This window comes from Pygocentrus nattereri, chromosome 4, assembly GCF_015220715.1.
Source record: "Pygocentrus nattereri isolate fPygNat1 chromosome 4, fPygNat1.pri, whole genome shotgun sequence".
In the NCBI taxonomy this organism is placed as follows: Eukaryota; Metazoa; Chordata; class Actinopteri; order Characiformes; family Serrasalmidae; genus Pygocentrus; species Pygocentrus nattereri.
This window is the reverse complement of record NC_051214.1, coordinates 5,916,406-5,936,192: the sequence shown is the minus strand read 5'-3', so window position 1 is coordinate 5,936,192 and position 19,787 is coordinate 5,916,406. Positions and strand designations below refer to the sequence as shown.

Below are 19,787 nucleotides of genomic sequence, written 5' to 3'. Positions count from 1 at the left end.
TTTATTAGGTACACCTTGCTAGTAAAAGGTTGGACCCCCTTGTGCCTTCAGAACTGCCTTAATTCTTCATGGCAGACTTTCAACAAGGTGTTGGAAACGTTCCTCAGAGATTCTGGTTGGTTATTTGAGTTCCTGCTGCCTTTCTATCATCTGGAACCAGTCTGCCCATTCTCCTCTGACCTCTCACATCAACAAGGCATTTTCGTCCACACAACTGACCGCTCACTGGATATTTCCTCTTTTTCTGACCGTTCTCTTTCTTCCCCGTTCTGATGCTCAGTCTGCACTTCAGCAAGTTGTCTTGACCACCTCTACATGCCCAAATGAATTGAGTTGCAGCCATGTGATTGGCTGAATAGCAATTTGTGTTAGTAAGCAGTTAAACAGGTGTACCTAGGTGTGACTGCATGTGTCTGTCCTGTGATGGACTGGCTACTTGTCCAGGGGGTTTCCTGCCCTCCGCCCAATAAGTGTTGGTGGGCGTGTCTGTCATTATGGAAATGAAGGAACCGTTTTGAACGTATGTGAGCAGTAAACAGGCTGACATGTTCACATTGCCGGTGTTTACATGCACAGATTTTTGACAATCCGATTGAACACAGTCTGATTATAGATTAAGACTGAGGTGTTTATGCTTACTCTGCTCAACAATCTCAGTTTACCATGGTCACTACAAGTAATCCAAAATGCATGGAGAACCACTTAGTGTAGACGTTACCATGACAACAAGCATCACGAGTCCAGTCATAGTGAGATGAGCAGCAGTGAGCAGTGCTTGTTTTTAATTACTTTAAAATGTTGTCAGAATCAGGAAAACATCCTTTACATGTCCTTATTAAAGAAGGCCGAGAGGAAGACGTCGTGTTATGAGACACATAAGCTGGACGTCCGTCCCGCCGCCGTCTTTTAAAGATCAGAGCATGAACTTCGTCTCCTCTGCAGACCAGTTTCTGCTCCGCCGTGTTGCACAGTATAAACTCTCACTGTGACGCTACGCATTGCAGAACGGACTTAAACATTTCAATAGGGAATGTGATCGGATTCAGGAGTTTACACGGATATTATTCTTCTATTTAACTGATTATTTACAGGATTACCCACCTCGTTCAGTCAGATAGAAATTGTATCCTGGATGGCCTCAATTGGACTAGACTATTCCAGGTGTTAATGATTATTGATTAAGGATTATTAATGGATTTTTATTCACATTCAGTAAGTTAAGTCCAGGGAATTACCTGAAATGCAAAGATGGCCTTTTTGAAAAGGGTTCTATGTAGCACCACAAAGGTTCTGCTGTTGTTAAGATGTCAAGCTTGTTGCAGTAGAAGAACCCTTTTTGGTGCCATTTAGAAGCCTTTCCAAATTATTCTATATAAAACCATCTACAGCAGATTCTCCATCAGTCTGAAGAACCCTTTCATGATGCAGAGAACCCTTTGATCATGCAGAGGGTTCTTTGAGTGTTCATGGTTCTATATAGAATCATTTTCTTTGCTGAAGAACCCTCAAAAACCATCTGCTGTTTATGTTTTTGTGAAGAATTTGTGTGAATATCTGCTCATGTGTCCATTAGGATAAGATGTGATGACCGTGAAGGCCACAGCATATGATCTTACATCAATATTCATACTCATCAACCCATTCAGTGCCTTGCGTCGCCTCTGTATGGGAGTATGGTCATCCTGGAAGAATAGTCCGCTCATAGGGACTCTAGGGAATAGGGAATAATTTTGTATTGATTTGAAGTGACCCCTCTCTGGACATAAGGGGGCTAGTGGATTCAGACCATACCAGTAAAAGTTCTTCTCCGATCAGGTTGATGCATCAGAGTGTTTTAGTACTTTTAGCCCACAGATGAACATTAACGTGTGCTAATGTGCCTCTAGAGGGCGCCACATCCCTAAATTGCTGAACTCTGTTAGTCACGGATTGTCTGCGTTCACTGTCTCTGAACTGTCCCTCCTTCACGCTGGATTTACTGACCACTAATGCTTTGTTTGCTCTTTTTATTTTCTTTATTTTAGCCTTTTTTAAAAGTCTGTTACTATTAACAGAGCAAGACCTTTATGACGAATAGTGACAGAATAATTAACAGCGGTCATCTTCACCAAGACCACAGGTCTAACAGTGCTACTGCTCATCATGTGTGTTTGTTGCGTGAGGGAAGAAAAGAAAACGGAGAGAACAGCTGTGCTGGTTCAAACAGCGACCCTTGCTTGGTTTAATGGATGTCTGTCTTTCTCCTTTCTCTCTCTCTCTCTGTCTCTCTCTCTCTCTCTCTCTCTCTCTCTCTTTCTCTTTCTTTATCTCTCTCTCTCTCTGTCTTTATCTCTCTCTCTCTCTGTCTTTATCTCTCTCTCTCTGTCTTTATCTCTCTCTCCCTCTCTATCTTTCTTTCTCTCTCTCTTTCACATTCTCTCTTTATCTTTCTTTCTCTCTCTCTCCCCCTCTCTCTCTCTCTCTCTCTCTCTCTCTCTCTATCTTTCTTTCTCTCTCTCTCTCTCTCTCTCTCTCTCTCTCTCTCTCTATCTTTCTTTCTCTTTCTTTCTTTCTCTCTCTCTCTCTCTCTCTCTCTCTCTCTCTCTCTCTCTCTCTCTCTCTCTCTCTCTCTCTCTTTCCTTTGTGGAACACTGAGGCTTATTTTTAAAGAGGTGAAAAACAGACGGGTGGAGGAGGAAGAGTGGATTATCAGTGATTGATTTGACACACCTGCAGCAAAACACACTTTCCACTCTCCTCACTCTACACTCTCTCTCTTTTATATATATATATATATATAGCCAAGATGCATGCTTTAAAATAATGTCCTCTAAAGTATTTGCACAGTACTGTATATTTAAATTAATATGCAGTTTTTGTGAATTTGTTTACACAACTGGTGAGACGTTTGGGATCATTTGTGCGTCAGTAGTGTTTATTTTATTTAATTATAATGTTAGATTGGCGCGTTATAAAGTATTATGTGCATTATAAAAACTAAACAACAGAATTTCTATATTTGAGTTATTAGATCTCTTGATGTTTTACAGCTTTCTCAGACATTGCAGAACCGTGGACATGCACAGATAAATGCACAGTCATATACGAAAGCTTCAACACCCCCAGTCATATTACGCTCTGCTGATTTTCTGAGTGATGATAAGTCAACACATTCTACAAAGAAGCCACCTAAACATGTATTTTTCTGCTCATTTTATTTGTATCGATGCACAGTTTCTGTTTATTTGCTGGGTTTAACACACTGGGAAGAAACAAAAAGATAAAATGTAACATTTTCCCAGGCCATATTTTATGTTTTTATTGGTTTTATTATCAGGATTTGAAATTTAGCAAAAGTAAATATAGCAAATTAACAGTATTTGTCCATTAAAATGTGTGTACCTGTGTTTTCTGTAGAGGATTGTTACTTAGTTTCACTTAGAAAATTAACAAAACATATCATTTGACCTTGAACTTTTGCATGTGTGTGTGTGTGTGTGTGTGTGTGTGTGTGTGTGTGTGCGCCTGCCTGCGTGTGTGTGTGTCTTGAGGCACTTCTCCTGCGGTGTTTTACACCACTGGCTGCTTCCTCACAGTGACAATAGAGCGGTTCTTTAGGGAAGTGAAACGTTTCACCTGTTCCTCCAGCGCCTCTGTCTGAGGAGAACATCACTTCCCTCTCAGGCAGCTAAACGGAACAGCAAGCAGCGATGGCTTTCAATCACACACACTCAGAGCTGCGGTAATTACGATAACATGCATCACACACACCCACACGGAGCCTGCATGTACGAGCGAAATATGGGAACTTGCTCCTTCTCACTCCCGACAAGATTACTGAACTACTCAACAACCGATTGTTGAATTACTTGAAGTGGCTCTAACCACAGACAGGTTAGAGGGAACTTTTATTGGCCCCAAATGAATGGAGGTCAAAAGAGGCCCTTCTTTACTGAGCGGGACCAGATTAGATATAGCCAACCAATACAGACGAAGACACTCGGGTACCGTTTGAGAAAAGGTTAAGCAACGCAAAGTAGAAGGGGATTTGGTCATGAATGCTTGCTGTAGCCGTAAATGCTTGTCAGCACAGAATGTAAATCAAGTGTATTTACATAGGCTAATCATTACAACACTACAGTAAAATTATAAGATGAAAAAAGCTGCAGTGCTGTTTCGCTCAGCTGGCCATCCTGAGAAACCTTGCAGTCTGGAAAGAGTCCTTAGCCAAGGGGGGAGGTCGTTCTCAGCCTAGGAGGCCTTGGAGTAGCTGTGAGCATTTCTGAGTGTTTCTCAGAAGGCTGTCCCTGGAAGCCTTGTAGCTGTGGTGTAGCTTCGTTTAGGTGGCCAGCCAGGAAACTCTGCAGCTGCGGTGTATCATTGTATCATCAAGTGGCCAGCTGGGGAGCTCTGTAGCTATGCTGTAGGATCGTTCAAGTGACTGGCCCAAGAAGCCACATACCTGCAGTGTAGCATTGCCCAAGTGTTTGGTCTTGGAAGCCTTAAAGCTGTGGCATAATGTCGCTCAAGTGACTGGCCCAAGAAATTCTGTAGCTGTGGTGTAGCATCACTCAAGTGACTGGCCCAAAAAGCCATGTAGCTGTGATGTAGTGTCGCTCAAGTGCTTGGTCTTCAAAGCCTTATAGCTGTGGTTTAGCATCATTCAAGAGGTTGGCCCAAGAAGCAATGTAGCTGTGTAATGTGTAGCCTTACTCAAGTGACTGGCCCAAGAAGCCACACAGAAGCTGTGATGTAGAGTCGCTGAAGTGCTTGGTCCTGGAAGCTTTGTAGCGGCGGCGGAGAGGCACTCGGGCGACTGCCTCGGGAAGCCAAATGATTGAGGTGTGTTGTCGCTCAGGTGGGATGGCCCTGGGCCCCACGCAGTAGCTGCAGTATACCATTGCTCAAACAAAAAGGCTTTGAACCGTGGGAGAGTCACTCTCGACTTCCATCTCAGTCAAAACTGAGGCAAACTTTTTGGCCAGCGGGGAAACATCAAAACATAAATAAAAACAATACAAAACACGAGTGAAACTGATGTAAAGCCATATTGCGCAGTGATGTATGTTCCATCACTCCCAAAATAATATAGTACTGCACTTCTAAGGGTTAATTACTGTTGGTGATAATTTTTTGTCCATAGTTTTGTGCATTTTTGATACTTTTCAGTCACAAATTCCTGCTGAGGACATAAAACCCATCATGAACTAAATAATAAGCATGGGGTTCAAGGACTTAAGAGCCTTCACTTCATTTTTGCTGTTTGTAGTTATAATAAAACTCTGTATCCTTTTGTTTCTTTTTACTCTTTTGCTCCCTCCACAATCTCTCTCTCTCTCTCTCTCTCTCTCTCTCTCTCTCTCTCTCTCTCTCTCTCTCTCTCTCTCTCTCTCTCTCTCTCTCTCTCTCTCTCTCTCTCTCTCTCTCTCTCTCTCTCTCTCCCCCCCCCTCGTCTCCTCTTGTTTGTTGTGCAGTATAATGGTTTCCTTCCCTGGAGTCTCGTAGACATTAATCCTTTGTGATGACAATCGACCTTGCTGAGAGACTTCTGTGTGTGTGCATGCCCAACATCACCCTGAGCCACCCCCCCATGACACACACATATACACACACACACACACACACAGGTACAGCGCAAGTCTGTTTGACGATGATCCTTTAGATAACGCTGTCACAACATCTCTGCAGCGTCTTTTCATGAAGCAGCGCTGCTCAGTTGCAGCGGCGGCCTGCAGGGGGCTTTCAGCCTGACCCTCAGCACGCTAACCCTGGCTGGAAGAGAGCGGCTGAGGGTGGACCACGCTGGGCCTGTAGCTCCAGGCAGTGGCTCTACTTGACTCTGTGCTGGAGGAGCTGGTGAGCCATCTGGTCCCCCCGCTGAAGCCCTAAAGCCTTGGAGCTTGAGCTGAACCCCCTGTCAGTCTCAGTCTAACTCTTCTCCCCCAGGACCCCAAAAACAACTCCTGGGGGAAAAGCGCTCTGCCCAGAGCTTCGGCCAGAGGAAGGACGACTGCACCTTCAGAGAGGGATGCGTTTCAACTCAGCTGACTCGTAGAGCTTCACTTCCAAAGTGCAGAAGCAAAAAGTCCAAGGACACGCTGTGGGATTGAGTGTAGTTTAAAGGAATAGCTCTGATTTTCCCCCTTTACCCAGCCAGCTGAGACATGTTTGGTGGCTGAGGTTTTTAGCTTTTTAGGCTTGTATTGGAGCAGCAGTGCTAAAGTAGCTGACAGTTAACGGAAGCATATACCTCATAAATAAGCATTGCAAATATTTTGCCTTAAACCGAGTCGAGACTTTTTGGTTTCTGATGCTGACGTACAGCTATCTACAAACCTCAGTTCCAGAAAGGTGGGGCAGTATGTGAAATTCTCATAACTAGTGATTAGTGAATGCAGTTTGATCTGTATTAAACTGAAAACAATAGGAACACATTAGATTTCTTTTTACCTTAAGAACTTAATTTTTATCGCTTTGTTTACGTGTTCATTGCAAATGTACACTCATTGCAAAATAGGTGCCTTTTTTTTTTTTTTTTTTTTGGAACTGAAATTTGTATAAACATGGACAAAGTATCCTGAATTGCTAAAAACAGTAGCAGCAGCCATTTGGCTGATTCTCTTGCTATTAACACTGAGGGACACTTCGATGAGTTTTCGTTAAAAATGACTAAACTTTGAAATTTGTCATTTTGAATAAAAAGTAGTTAAGATAAAAACAGCTGTTTTCCTCTGACTTCTCAAACTATGCTGTCCCTCAGAAAGAAACACACATAGTACTCTACATTTGTCTGAGACCACCGACTACAAAATGCAACCAACTTCTGAGACTGAACTTTGCAGGGGGAAAAATATCCTTGCAGATTTCTTTGGAAAGCTGAAAGCAAGTCTCCTGAAATGGAAGGCAAAGTCATGGAAGGCAAAGTGTGGATGCAATAAATACTGAATTTGGTCATTTTTAGGCCTGGTAATTTTCCATTAAATGTATTTTCTGCTTTTTCTTTTTTTCTGAAAAATGATTAACTCTCGAGGTACGAGTCTGTTTCGAGTCTCATGGCTGTAGGGTGCGAGTCTGAATCAAATCTTCCGTCTCTGTGGTGCAAGTGTGCCTCAAGTATCAAGTCTCTGTTTTGTAAGTCTTGAGTCGGGCCTCGTGTCTGTGGTTCAGTCCGAGTCGAGTCTGAATCTTGAGTCTTTGGTATCCAAGTCAAATATCAAATCTCTGAGGTGTATATCAGAGTCAAGTCTCGAGGCTCTAAGACACGAGTGAGAGTTGAGTTTCTATGGGTCTCTGGTGCTCGTCCAAGTCAAGTCCTGAGGTGCGAGGCCAATTCCAGTCTCGGGTCTGACTTGCACGTCGGAGTTGAATTTTCAGTCTTATGGGTCCGAGTTGAGTCTAGAGTCTCTGTGGTGTGAGTCTAAATCAAGTCTGGAGTGTCTGAGGTGCGAGTCCGAGTCAGGCCTCGAGTCTGTGGGTTGTGAGTGCAAGTCGAGTCTTGAGTCTCTGAGATGTGAGCCTGAGTTGAGTACCTCTGTGGTATGAGTCAGAGTCAAGTCTCAACCCTGCGAGTTGCAAGTCTGAGTCAAGACTCGGCTCCCTGGTGCGATTAAGTGCTAAATGAATCAAATGAATCCATGTTGGTTGGTTGTTTGTGCGTCTAGTCTCTCCACCAGTTTTTTGGACGCTGAAACATGATTAACTTGTACTTAATGGCTGTTTTGACTGGAAAATGAAGAAGAAGAGTAGTTTCTAACTTTTTCAGGGTAGGACTGGATCAGATCCGTTCTTTTTCCAGACATTCAGTATGCCGTTTCTAACATCTGCAGTAGGAAACGATATGGAAAAGTGCTTTTTGTGCAATTTTGTGTTCGGTCTGTTAGAAAACCATTTGTCCAGTGCTGTCTGAATGCCAAGGTCAGGTGTATGGAGGTCTGTCCTTGCAGTTGGTTTACTGTTGAGTGTAGTAGTTGACCGTTTTATTATGTAAATCATCTGCTTTACAAAACAACACCTTCTGTTCCTCTTCATTTGTTTTTGTTTCTCTCTCTGTGTGTGTGTGTGTGTGTGTGTGTGCGTGCGTGTGTGTGTGTGTGTGTGTGTGATTTACATATTCCTTTCTTAAGAAGCGGGAAACAGCCACCGAAAAAGAGAAATGGTTTTCCAGTGAAATGTTTCAGGTTTCATTTTTTAAACCCGTCCTTAACCGTTATCTGTCTTTGTCTGTCAACCATCCAGAGGTGGGCGGGATTTCTGAAGAGACGGCAGCTTGTGATTGGTGGAGTTTGGGAGCGCTTCTCTTTGAGCTTCTTACTGGAAAGGTAAGCCGGCGAAGTTTCATGAAGTGCGTTCATGTTTTATTCCATGTCATTTGGCACCATTTTTGTTGGTCTGTTCGTCATGAAGTATTCATACATTGGGAAGAGCATCATTTTCAGAGTGGAAAAGAGGGAAAAGAAGAAATCAGTCGCAGGGTTTTAATAAGACACCAACAATACGTACTACAGTTATAAAGAATTGGCTAATCCAATCTGTTTTTTCTTGGATCATGCGCTCGATGTCCTCATTAACGCACCTTGAGATTTACATTTCAATGAAAGTGAAAGTTGAGCTTGAAGAGTACACGGTGAAAGCTTGATCATTGTATATGGATATATTTGCGTGTGTGTAGTTGCTGTCGGGATAAAACCCTGCATCTCCATTTTCGTCGTTTTTTTTTTTTATTTTTTGCCATAATTAGAAAAATTCGGTTGCATTTTCTGATGTGTCAAAATTTCATGATGAATGAACCAACAGAAATGGTTCAGAATGACTTTACCATTAAGAATCGTTTTCCTTGTCCTGTAAAAGGACTTTTTTCTCCAGCATCACTGCTGTCTGATCCACTCAGACCAGCGCAACACACACTAACACACCACCAGCATGTCAGTGTTACTGCAGTGCTGAGAATGATCCACCACTCAAATAGTACCTGCTCTGTGAGGGTCCACTGGGGTCCTGACCACTGAAGAACAGGGTAACAGAGTATCAGAGAAACAGATGGACTACAGTCTGTAACTGTAGAACTACAGAGTGCAGCTATACAGTAAGTGGAGCTGATAAATGGACACAGGTGCAGCAGCCGCAGTATTCAGATACAGAACGGGGGCTCGGGCTTGTTTGTTATTTACAGGACTGCCAGAGACCACCCTTTACATAATATCCAGTCAAAATAGCCCTGAACTACAACTGGCTCATTTTTGAGTGTCAGGCAGATTTAACCGAAAATTACACCGACGCTTCAACAACTAAACAATATCAACATGTGTGTCCTTTATTACAGCTTCTATTCTTGTAAGGAGACTCACTTTCTGCTCTGATGCTTTCCACACCTCCAAAGTTTAGTTTTAGAAGTCGGTTGATCATGTTCTGCTCACGATCCAAGTGATGAGCACATTCAGTGGTGTTGAGGTCTGGACTCTGGGGTGGTGTGTCCATCGTCCAGCTTCTCTGTTTGATGTGTCCGTCTCCTTTTCTCAGTGAGGTTCTTCTTGAACCGCTACGCATCCTTTCAGACCCACAGCGCCGAGGGGTCTTCTCACAGTGAAAAGATGGACAGAAACACCTGGAGCAGCTTGATTTTCTCCTCCCTCTCAGAGATGAAAGCTTTAAGTGCTGTTTATCTGATGGGGGCAGTTTTGGGGGCTACCAGGTGTTGCAGGTGGTTGTTAGGAGTCCCGTAATTTTTTTTTTTTTTTTTCTTCATAATGCATTTCTTATTATGATCATTATTATCTTATTAGACACTTATATTGGTCTGTTTCTGTGTACAGTCTGTGTACACGGTGTCCCTGGCTTTCTCTCTCCCCAAACACACACACAGTCTCGATGCTTGTGTGACGAGTGGCGTTGCCTGCAGCTATGAGACTGGCAATAGAAGAAGAGCCATTTCTCTTTTAGTGTGATACACACACACACACACACACACACACACACACAGGCCATTATCATTATTGCTTTCACCCTAAAGCAGTTTTTTAACTATAATACAAACATAATTTGTAGTGTATTGCCAGTGAATTCACTCTCAGGCCCTTGAGACCACACATACAAACGCATACACACACAGGTACTTTAAGAGGGAGAGATGGTAGATAAGACCTTGACCGCAGTGCAGATCCAGCAGCTGTATGAGTCAAGTACGGTCTATGGGGTTTGAGTCAGAGAAGAGTCGAGTCTCTGTGGTGTGAGTCAGAGTCAAGTCTCTATTCTCTGGGATGTTGGTCCAAGTAGAGTCTCAAGATGTGAGTCCAATTCAAGTCTCAAATCTCTGGGCTACAAGTATGAGTGGAGTCTCGAGTCTCTGGGGTGCAGGGGCAAATCGAGTCTCGAGTCTCTGAGGTGCAGGGGCAAATCGAGTCTAGAGTCTCTGGGGTGCAGGGGCAAATCGAGTCTCGAGTCTCTGGGGTGCAGGGGCAAATCAAGTCTAGAGTCTCTGGGGTGCAGGGGCAAATCGAGTCTCGAGTCTCTGGGGTGCAGGGGCAACTCGAGTCTCTGAGGTGCAGGGGCAAATCGAGTCTCGAGTCTCTGAGGTGCAGGGGCAAATCGAGTCTCGAGTCTCTGGGGTGCAGGGGCAAATCGAGTCTCGAGTCTCTGAGGTGCAGGGGCAAATCGAGTCTCGAGTCTCTGAGGTGCTGGGGCAAATAGAGGTGCAAGTCTGAATTGAATCTTGAGTCTCTGTGGTGTGAGTCGGAGTCAAGTCTCATGTCTCTGTGGTGTGAGTTGGAGTCGAGTCTCATGTCTCTGTGGTGAGTCAGAGTCGAGTCTCTATGGTGCAGTTCAGACTAAAATCTCTGTTGTGAGTCAGAGTCGAGTCTCTAGTCTTTAGGGTCGAAGTCAAGTCTCATGTCTCTGGTGAGTCAGAGTCGAGTCTCTATGGTGCAGTTCAGACTAAAATCTCTGTTGTTGTGAGTCAAAGTCGAGTCTCTAGTCTTTAGGGTCGAAGTCAAGTCTCTAGTCTCTGAGATGCGAGTGAGGGTCTTGAGTCTTTGTTCTGCAAGTCTGAGTTGAGTCTTGGGTCTTTGGGGTCCAAATCGGGTTTTGAGTCTCTGAGTTGCAAATCTGAGTCAAGTCTCGAGTCTCTGTGGTGTGGGTCTGAATCAAGTCTGGAGTCTCTGAGATGTGAGCCTGAGTTGAGTCTTGTACCTCTGTGGTATGAGTCAGAGTCAAGTCTTAACCCTCTGAGTTGCCTGCTTGAGTCAAGCCTCGACTCACTGGGGCGATTAAGTGCTACATGAGTAAATGTGAGCCCTAAATGAATCAAATTAATCCATGTTGGTTGTATGTGTGTCTAGTCTCTCCACCAGTGCCATCCTGCGGGCATCAGCAGACACACGTCCCTGAACATTCCGGATTTCGTGTCGGAGGAGGCCAGGTCTCTGCTGGAGCAGGTACATGATCCTCGTCCTACGTACACACGGATACTGGCTGCACCAGGCGGCTCCGTAACCGCCATCGAGCAAAAAACATGGAAAGTCGCATAAGCTTTTGGGATTTTTCAGGAATCCTGTACTGCTCCTTGTTGTTGGATTCCACGCTGGCGTTCCCCTCTTTTGCATAGATACGGAGAAACAAGCTCACTGTGACAAACAGAAACGGCTGATCCGATACGGATCACTGTGTGTTTGAATAGACTAATAGCAGCGTGTTGTTATCAGAGCTATGAGTTCATACTGATGGAGTTTAAGCCTTATTCTGTTTATCTCAGCGCTGCAGTGTTTCATTACAACTTCATGTGGACTTTCTTTTTCTCACTCCCTCTATCTTTCTTTCTTTCTTTCTTTCTTTCTTTCTTTCTTTCTTTCTCTCTTTCTTTCTTTCTTTCTTTCTTTCTCTCTTTCTTTCTTTCTTTCTTTCCTTCTTTCCTTTCTTTTCTTTCTTTTCTTTCCTTCTTTCTTTCTTTCTTTTCTTTCCTTCTTTCCTTTCTTTTCTATCTTTTCTTTCCTTCTTTCTTTTCTTTTCTTTCTTTTCTTTCCTTCTTTCCTTCTTTCGTTTCTTTCCTTCTTTCTTTTCTTTCCTTCTTTCTTTTTCTTTCTTTTTCTCACTCCCTCTACCTTTCTTTCTTTCCTTCTTTCTTTCTTTCTTTTCTTTCTTTTCTTTCTTTCTTTCTTTCTTTCTTTTCTTTCTTTTCTTTCTTTTCTTTCCTTCTTTCTTTCTTTCTTTCTTTCTTTCTTTCTTTCTTTCTTTTCTTTCCTTCTTTCCTTTCTTTTCTTTCTTTTCTTTCCTTCTTTCCTTTCTTTTCTTTCCTTCTTTCTTTCTTTCTTTCTTTCTTTCTTTCTTTTCTTTCCTTCTTTCCTTTCTTTTCTTTCTTTTCTTTCCTTCTTTCCTTTCTTTTCTTTCTTTTCTTTCCTTCTTTCCTTTCTTTTCTTTCCTTCTTTCTTTCTTTCTTTTCTTTCCTTCTTTCCTTTCTTTTCTTTCTTTTCTTTCCTTCTTTCCTTTCTTTTCTTTCCTTCTTTCTTTCTTTCTTTTCTTTCCTTCTTTCCTTCTTTCTTTTCTTTCCGTCTTTCTTTTCTTTCCTTCTTTCTTTATTTCTTTCTTTTTCTCACTCCCTCTACCTTTCTTTCTCTCTTTCTTTTTTTTTCTCACTCCCTCTACCTTACTTTCTTTCCTTCTTTCTTTCCTTCTTTCTTTCTCCTTCTTTCTTTCTTTTTCTCACTCCCTCTACCTTTCTTTCTGTCTTTCCTTCTTTCTTTCTTTCTTTCTTTCTTTCTTTTTCTCACTCCCTCTATCTTTCTTTCTTGCTGTCTTTCCTTCTTTCTTTATTCCTTTCTTTCTTTTTCTCACTCCCTCTACCTTTCTTTTTCTTTTTTTTCTTTTTCTCACTCCCTCTAAGTTTCTTTCTTTCTTTCTTTCTTTCTTTCTTTCTTTCTTTCTTTCTTTCTTTCTTTCTTTCTTTCTTTCTTTCTTTCTTTCTTTTTCTTTTCTCACTCCCTCTACCTGTTTTCTGACTTTTATTTTTCTTTTTTCTTCCTCTTTCTTTCTTTTACTCCTCCCTGCTGCCTTTCTTCATTCTTGTTATCTGCCATTCTTTTCTTCTGTTTGCTCTTTTCCTGACTGCCTTGCTTGCTTTCTCTTTTCCTTGTTATCCCTTTTCTTTTTCTCTCCATTCTTGCTCATTTTCTTTCCTTCTTTCCTTTATGTCCTTTCTTATTTCCTTGCACTCTTTTTTCACTTTCTTCATCTCTTGCTGTCTGTTTATATTGTTTCTTGTTCTCGCTCCCTCTCTCTTTTCTCACATTCTTTCTCTTGCTCTCTTTCTATCATTTCCTTTCTTTACTCCCTCCCTTTTCTCGCGCGTCCTTTATTCCTTTTTACCACTTTTACTTTACTTTTACCCCCCCTCTCTCTCTCCCTCGCTCTCTTGCTCTCTCGCGCTCTCTCTTGCGCTCTCTCTCTCTCTCTCTCTCTCTCTCTCTCTCTCTCTCTCTCTCTCTCTCTCTCTCTCTCTCTCTCTCTCTCTCTCTCTCTCTCTGTAGTTGTTGCAGTATAACCCGGTGGAGAGGTTGGGGTCAGGAGTATCTGGAGTGGAGGATATAAAATCTCATCCCTTCTTCTCTCGAGTGGACTGGCCTAAATAAAAATACTGTAAAAGTGAAAGGTCACCTGTCTGACTGACTGGACGTGTGAGAGTTCGAGTGTTTGTGCATTTGTGAGGAAGGACCTTGTTTTTCTCATCATCTTCATTTTCACAATGCGTCACCCGCAGGACGTCTCCACCCCCCGCCCCTCCACCCCTCCAACAAAAAGAAAAGCAGAGCTCCTGAACTGACAGTGGGGATCTGGAACATTCAGGTAATGAACTCTTTAGCCCAAAGAAATCACCTCAACACGTAGCAGCACGGCGTATGAATCCCTGATCCTGCAGTGTCTTTCACACTACACGTCTTGCCATGTATGAATTCCCTCAGCGTTCCTCCGAATCCTTACAGAACCCAAACACTTTTGTTGCTATTTCTAGGAATTTTGAGTTTGAGCATCATCCCCCCACCCACTTTCGTACACTCCAATTTCCAAAAGTGTCAGGACCCCAAGCTTTTCAAATATGTTTCTAAATAAATTAACATTTCAGTTTTTTAATACACTGTATTGCCAGAAGTATTCGCTTGTCTGCCTTCACACGCATATGAACTTGAGTGAGATCCCATCCTTAATCCATAGGGTTTAATATGATGTCAGCCCACCCTTTGCAGCTATAACACTGATGTTGGGCGAGAAGGCCTGGCTCGCAGTCTCTGCTCTAATTCATCCCAAAGGTGTTCTATTGGGTTGAGGTCAATCAAGTTCTTCCACACCAAACTGGCTCATCCATGTCTTTATGGACCTGCTTTGCGCACTGTTGTGCAGTCATGTTGGAACAGGAAGGGGCCGTCCCCAAACTGTTCCCACAAAGTTGGGAGAATGAAATTGTCCAAAATCTCTTGGTGCTGAAGCTTTAAGAGTTCCTTTCACTGGATCTAAGGGGCCGAGCCCAACTCCTGAAAAACAACCCCACACCATGATCCCCCCTCCACCAAACCTTACACTTGGCACAATGCAGTCAGATAAGTACCGTTCTCCTGGTAACTGCCAAACCCAGACTCCTCCATGGGGTTGCTTGGACTTGTTGCACAGGTGGCATCCGATCACGGTACCACGCTGGAATTCACTGAGCTCCTGACAGCGACCCATTCTTTCACTAATGTCTGTAGAAGCAGCCTGCAGGCCTAGAGGCCTGGTTTTATACCCTGTGGCTTTGGAAGGGATTAGAACACCTGAATTCAAAGATTTGCATGGGTGAGTGAATACTTTTGGAAATATAGTGTGTCACCATGAAGGGCCCATTTTCTGTACACCTGAACTTTCTAATTTTGTTTTGAGATGAAATTTGAGAAATAATTTTTGAAAGTTTATTACAGATAAATAATATTCAACACTGTTAAAGTTCAAAACATACCATTTACTCAAGAGTCCCCACAGTGCATTTGAGAAAACTAGGCTGCTGATTTATAATACGTTTTTTTTTTTTTTTTTTTTTTTGTGATGTCATAAAAACCAACATGTGTGTAACACATTCAGCCTAGAGCAGTTTAGCTCCACTCATGTATCAAAGTTATAAGGAGTGTTTAAACCTGGATTTTTAGTTTTTTTAAATGACGTGCAAAACAGAGCAGCCGATCATGAATCAAGCTCATTTGCATATATCAGTCTTACAGGTACAAAAACTTGTGTAATTCCGAGGGTAAAGAAAGTTTGGAAAATGGTACTTTTTATTATAAAAACCACAAAATTTTATAATCTCAGGAAAACAATGAAATACATGGAAAGTATAGGACTTGAGCTCGCGAAAGGTTTTATTTTAACGATTAAAGTTTGTTGTTCTTACCTGTTTTTGGTTAGGAAAACCATAGTAACATACATGCAAATAGTTATAACAATAACTATTACTAAAATTAGATAAACCTCTCTTGGCATCTATAACTGTCTATACAAAATATCAGTTTTTCAAGGTATTCTGAAAAGCATGCAGCAGTTATAGCTACTAAACGAGTGATTATACCGTATAGTTTAATAGTTTTAACATTTATTATGTTGCTAATATTTATACTCGTGATACAACCTGCTTAGCCTTGAAAAGCTGGGTGTCCACAAACCTTCGGGGATTGTGCAGGGTTTTGTTGTGCCTACCTGCTATGAAGGACTATTCCACCCAAAAAACTTCTAACAGTGAGCTGTGGGGGGTCAGTTAGCATGATCTCGTTTCACAACTAAAGGTTTTCTCAGAAATGAGCAATGTTAGCCTTTTTCACTGCAGCTAAAGTTGTTTGGTAAAGCTATAGTTTCCCTCTAACTCCAAATGTAGGCAAACACATTTGGTGTCTGAAATTTAGTTTTGTCTGTTTTTTATGTACTTATTATTAAAAACTTATTAGTTTTTGTCTAAAATTTGTAGTTTTGCAGTTTACATTATGCCAGGTGTGAAATATTACGCCTCTGTTGGGAACAAAATCTTGAATCTCCCTTTTTCGGTTTTTGACATAAGTTGAAAATGCCTGTTGCTCTTTACTTTGTGTATAAATTTAATGATGAACGGACCAAGAGAAACGGCCAAAAATGACTCTGAAAAACGGCTGGTTCCATTGACTTACATTAAAAGTATTGTAGGTACAGGACTGTGCAAAAGCTTTACACCCAAGACACATTTTCAAAATCTATTTATTTGTGTAGTTTGTGTTTATTTGCTGAGAAAAGTGTTAATATTTGAATAAACAATATTTATAGAATACTAATTAATAATGATTATATATAAATATAAATATAAAATAAACAGTGATTTTCTGGATGTTAGTTTGTTTGTTTACCCATTTCCAAGCCGCTCCTCGAGGAAGCCCAGTATTATATGTAGTTAAAAAGCAGCTCCTGGTTTGACCAATCAGTGCTCAGTAAATTGAGCTCATGATGTAATTGATGATATTAACGAGTCTCTGTGGCGGCTGTGAAGGTGTCAAGGAAAAATATGGATCCAAAAAAATTCTTGTTACTTTCTATTGTTTTTCTGTTTAGTTGAATTAGGAATACGACTTTATTCTAATGTACACTGTGATAAACTCACAAAAATTGTTTAAAAATTTGCTTAGATGCCTAAAACTTTGGCACAGTACTGCATATTATATATTTTTTCGCTTCTACTGTAAAGTTAACATTTTGTGAGATATGAGATTTTGTCCTGACAAGCCCAGTAAGCTTCCTTTACTTCTTACCTACATTCTAGCCTCATAGCTCCAGCGCAAAATTAACCAAGCAAGCTTCAGACACCAAATGCGTCTTGGCTGATTGACCTCAATCAGGATGAGGGGGAAACTGCATTTGGGTTTTCTTGAGATCTTAAATTCCACTGCATCGCTGAATCATATGTAACGGACGTTTACTGTTAAAGACCAGCATGTCCGCTCCAAAAAGTCACAGCTCTAGTCTTGATTCATCTCATAAGTTGTTTATGAAGCCGTTTGGTTGGAGTTGCTTAAGCTGCACATGAAGGAAGACTTCATTACTGCACTGAAAGAATATAAGACATACAGCAGGAAAACGACTTTTGTGCAAAGTTGACGTTTGTAGTAATTTAATTGGCCCATCGCCAGTTTTAGTTAAATTGTCATTATTATTATAATATGTAAATTTTTTTTTGCACTTGAATGTGGTGCCAAGCTGAGGCCAACTTCTGTGCAATTATGTGAGCTAGATAATGAATATTGAAGACCAGTTGACATGCGGCTGGCCTTAACCATTATAGATTTGACACTTATTAGCTCCCAGTTCAGAATTACAGTGGAAAAGAGGTTTCGTGCTGTTCTTTTTAGCTTTGTAGTACTCCAGTCATTTACATACAACACCATAAGGTTTCAATTTTCGGTAACAAGGGGTGTCTACATAACACAGCATCTTGCGTAAACGTTTCATAACATGTTCATGGACGTTTAAATCAACAGTTATAAAGCATGCATGTTTTACATGATACTAAAATGGACTACTATGTCATTTTACTGAGAGAGATTAGAACTAAAAGTTCAAATTTTTTAATTTGGAGATAAAGCTACTGTTTACTACTGAAGGCTGGAGTTGACTACCTGCTTGCCAGCTTCTTTTTTGCACTATTCATTCCACCTTAAATGGTGCAGCTGAAAATGTAAATGGAAAAGCAATATCGGAATTATTTATTGACAATTGTTTATCGTTGATAATTGATAATAATTTGTTGAAAAACAATTTTGTTTTCTGTAAAATGGTTTCATTTCTGGAAAGCCAAAATAAAAATGACCTTGCTTTGCCCCTTTGGTCATGAAGGGCTTTGACACCTAGACAGACCACCATACCAAGATTCAGTCAAATGATTGTTCCTAAGCATATTTATATTTATATTTATATTTATAGTAAAGTGAAATGCAAAGCAACCGATGCTTAAGAAAAAAAATAGATAATTAAAAAGAAACGTAAAGTGTAGGTGAAACGTTCTTGAGTGTCAGTGCACTTAATGACGCATTTGACTGAAAATAATACTTGTTTTCAAAATAAAAAAAGGATTTTTCTCTCAATAAAATGACATAGTGGACCTTATTAATGTCATATAAAAGGTGTTATGAATGTGCTATGTAGACATCCTTCCAGTAAAGTCTTACCAAATTTTCTATATTTACTTCCAAAGAGTGTCAAACCGAAACAAAACGCCACAGAGACATGCCAACTGTCTGGACACACGACCTTCATGCTCCATTGACCTGTCCATGCTCCGCCCACAATTGTGTCTTGCATAGCTGTGCCAATTTTTGACAAGCTTGAAAGAACGTTGACAAAATTCCCATTCGGTCAAAATGAGAAATTGAGTGGACCCTGTTTAGTCACTACATAACGCAGAGCTTGATTTAAAATACTACACTACCCAGCCAGATGGTGCTGCTGTTGCTAGTTGTTGGTGAAGTAGGCATGTTCATCGGGATATTATAGTAAACAAGAAGGTCTGATCTATCCTAAAACAACAAGCCTGCTATAAATAAACAAAACGGAAATACAGAATATTTAGAATATACAGACGCTTTGTTCTTTTTCTTCTGCTGTCTGCTCATAGAAGTACAACACTACAAGTCAATTGCTGACCTCTTTAGGTTAAGCTGTTTAGGTTGGACATCACTTTGAAAATATAAATGAAATGGACAATATGATCAATAAAGTAAGCTACTTACTTTGACAACCATCCTGCTAGACCAAATCTTTCATGTAATTTCAAAACATGGGAGGGACACCTGATCAATCGTGTTGGTTGTCGCCATGCCAACGTCTGAGAAAACGGTGATTGGAGCGAGTTCATGTTACACCATGACAGCAGGTTAAAGTCCGAACTGTTCTTTTTCTTTAACTATCTGCTCATAGAGGTTCAGCATTACTGTTATTACTGCCCTCCTCAGGTCAAGTGGTCAACTCACCTTAGTTTGGGATTCACTTTGAAAATGTAAACGAAAACCAACATCGGAAATAGTTTGTTTTTGACCAAAACTTTTGGCTTACAATTACTCTTTGGATTTAATAGGTTTTTTGCCAATATTCTGTAAAGCCCAGCAACAGTTGCCTACGAAAGGTCCTATGTGTGCGGAGCAAGGAGGGGTCAGTTGGCTTCTCCATATACTCTACAAATGGCCACGACATGGTTGCCATACATTCTGGAGGCTTATTGCTATTTTTGCTTTTTAATCGAGAGAGTAATCAAGACGACCAGCAATACTTGTTTCATACTTATGGTTTACATTATAAGTGATCATGTGTACCACCGTACAGTGCAAGTGAAAGAGCCTGTGTATGTACTTACGGTGTGCTGTTTACCGAGCGGTCAGATTGTGTGAACGTGTGCGCAAAGCCAAGAAGACGAACTGTCTTAACATGAAAACTTACACACAATATCAAGGCATTATGTTTTGTTTTGACTCTAAGGTACAAGTCGAGCGGTTTGTTTGGAGATGTTTGTATGTATGAAGCACTGGTTAATATGCATAATAATATATTCTGTTTACTCAACCTTTATTTGCACAGCAAGCATGTACAGAAGAATTTATTACTGTGTAGTGTGACTAACTGACACCAACACCACGTGTGATTATGCATTCACTGTCAATGGACGCGTGGCTGACCTGTTGGTTATATTCACAGCAAGTTGCCAGTGGCAGCTTTGCTTACTGAAGTTGATGCTGACACGTGTTCACAAGTACCTGAATTTCTTCCAAAGGCTGAAAGTCGTTTAATAATTGTTGACG

The 19,787-nt window shown here is 41.2% G+C and overlaps 1 protein-coding gene across 1 annotated transcript in view; it reads left to right on the top strand.

Annotated features, from left to right (window-relative positions):
* Positions 1-13,611, top strand: part of rps6kc1 (ribosomal protein S6 kinase polypeptide 1) — a 52,500-nt gene extending 38,889 nt beyond the window's left edge. The window contains exons 15-17 of the mRNA XM_037537397.1: positions 8,215-8,297; positions 11,310-11,405; positions 13,491-13,611. Of these exons, the coding sequence (XP_037393294.1) occupies positions 8,215-8,297; positions 11,310-11,405; positions 13,491-13,592 (281 nt within the window). The 3' untranslated portion in view covers positions 13,593-13,611. The remainder of the gene's footprint in view (positions 1-8,214; positions 8,298-11,309; positions 11,406-13,490) is intronic.
* Positions 13,612-19,787: the final 6,176 nt, after the last annotated feature.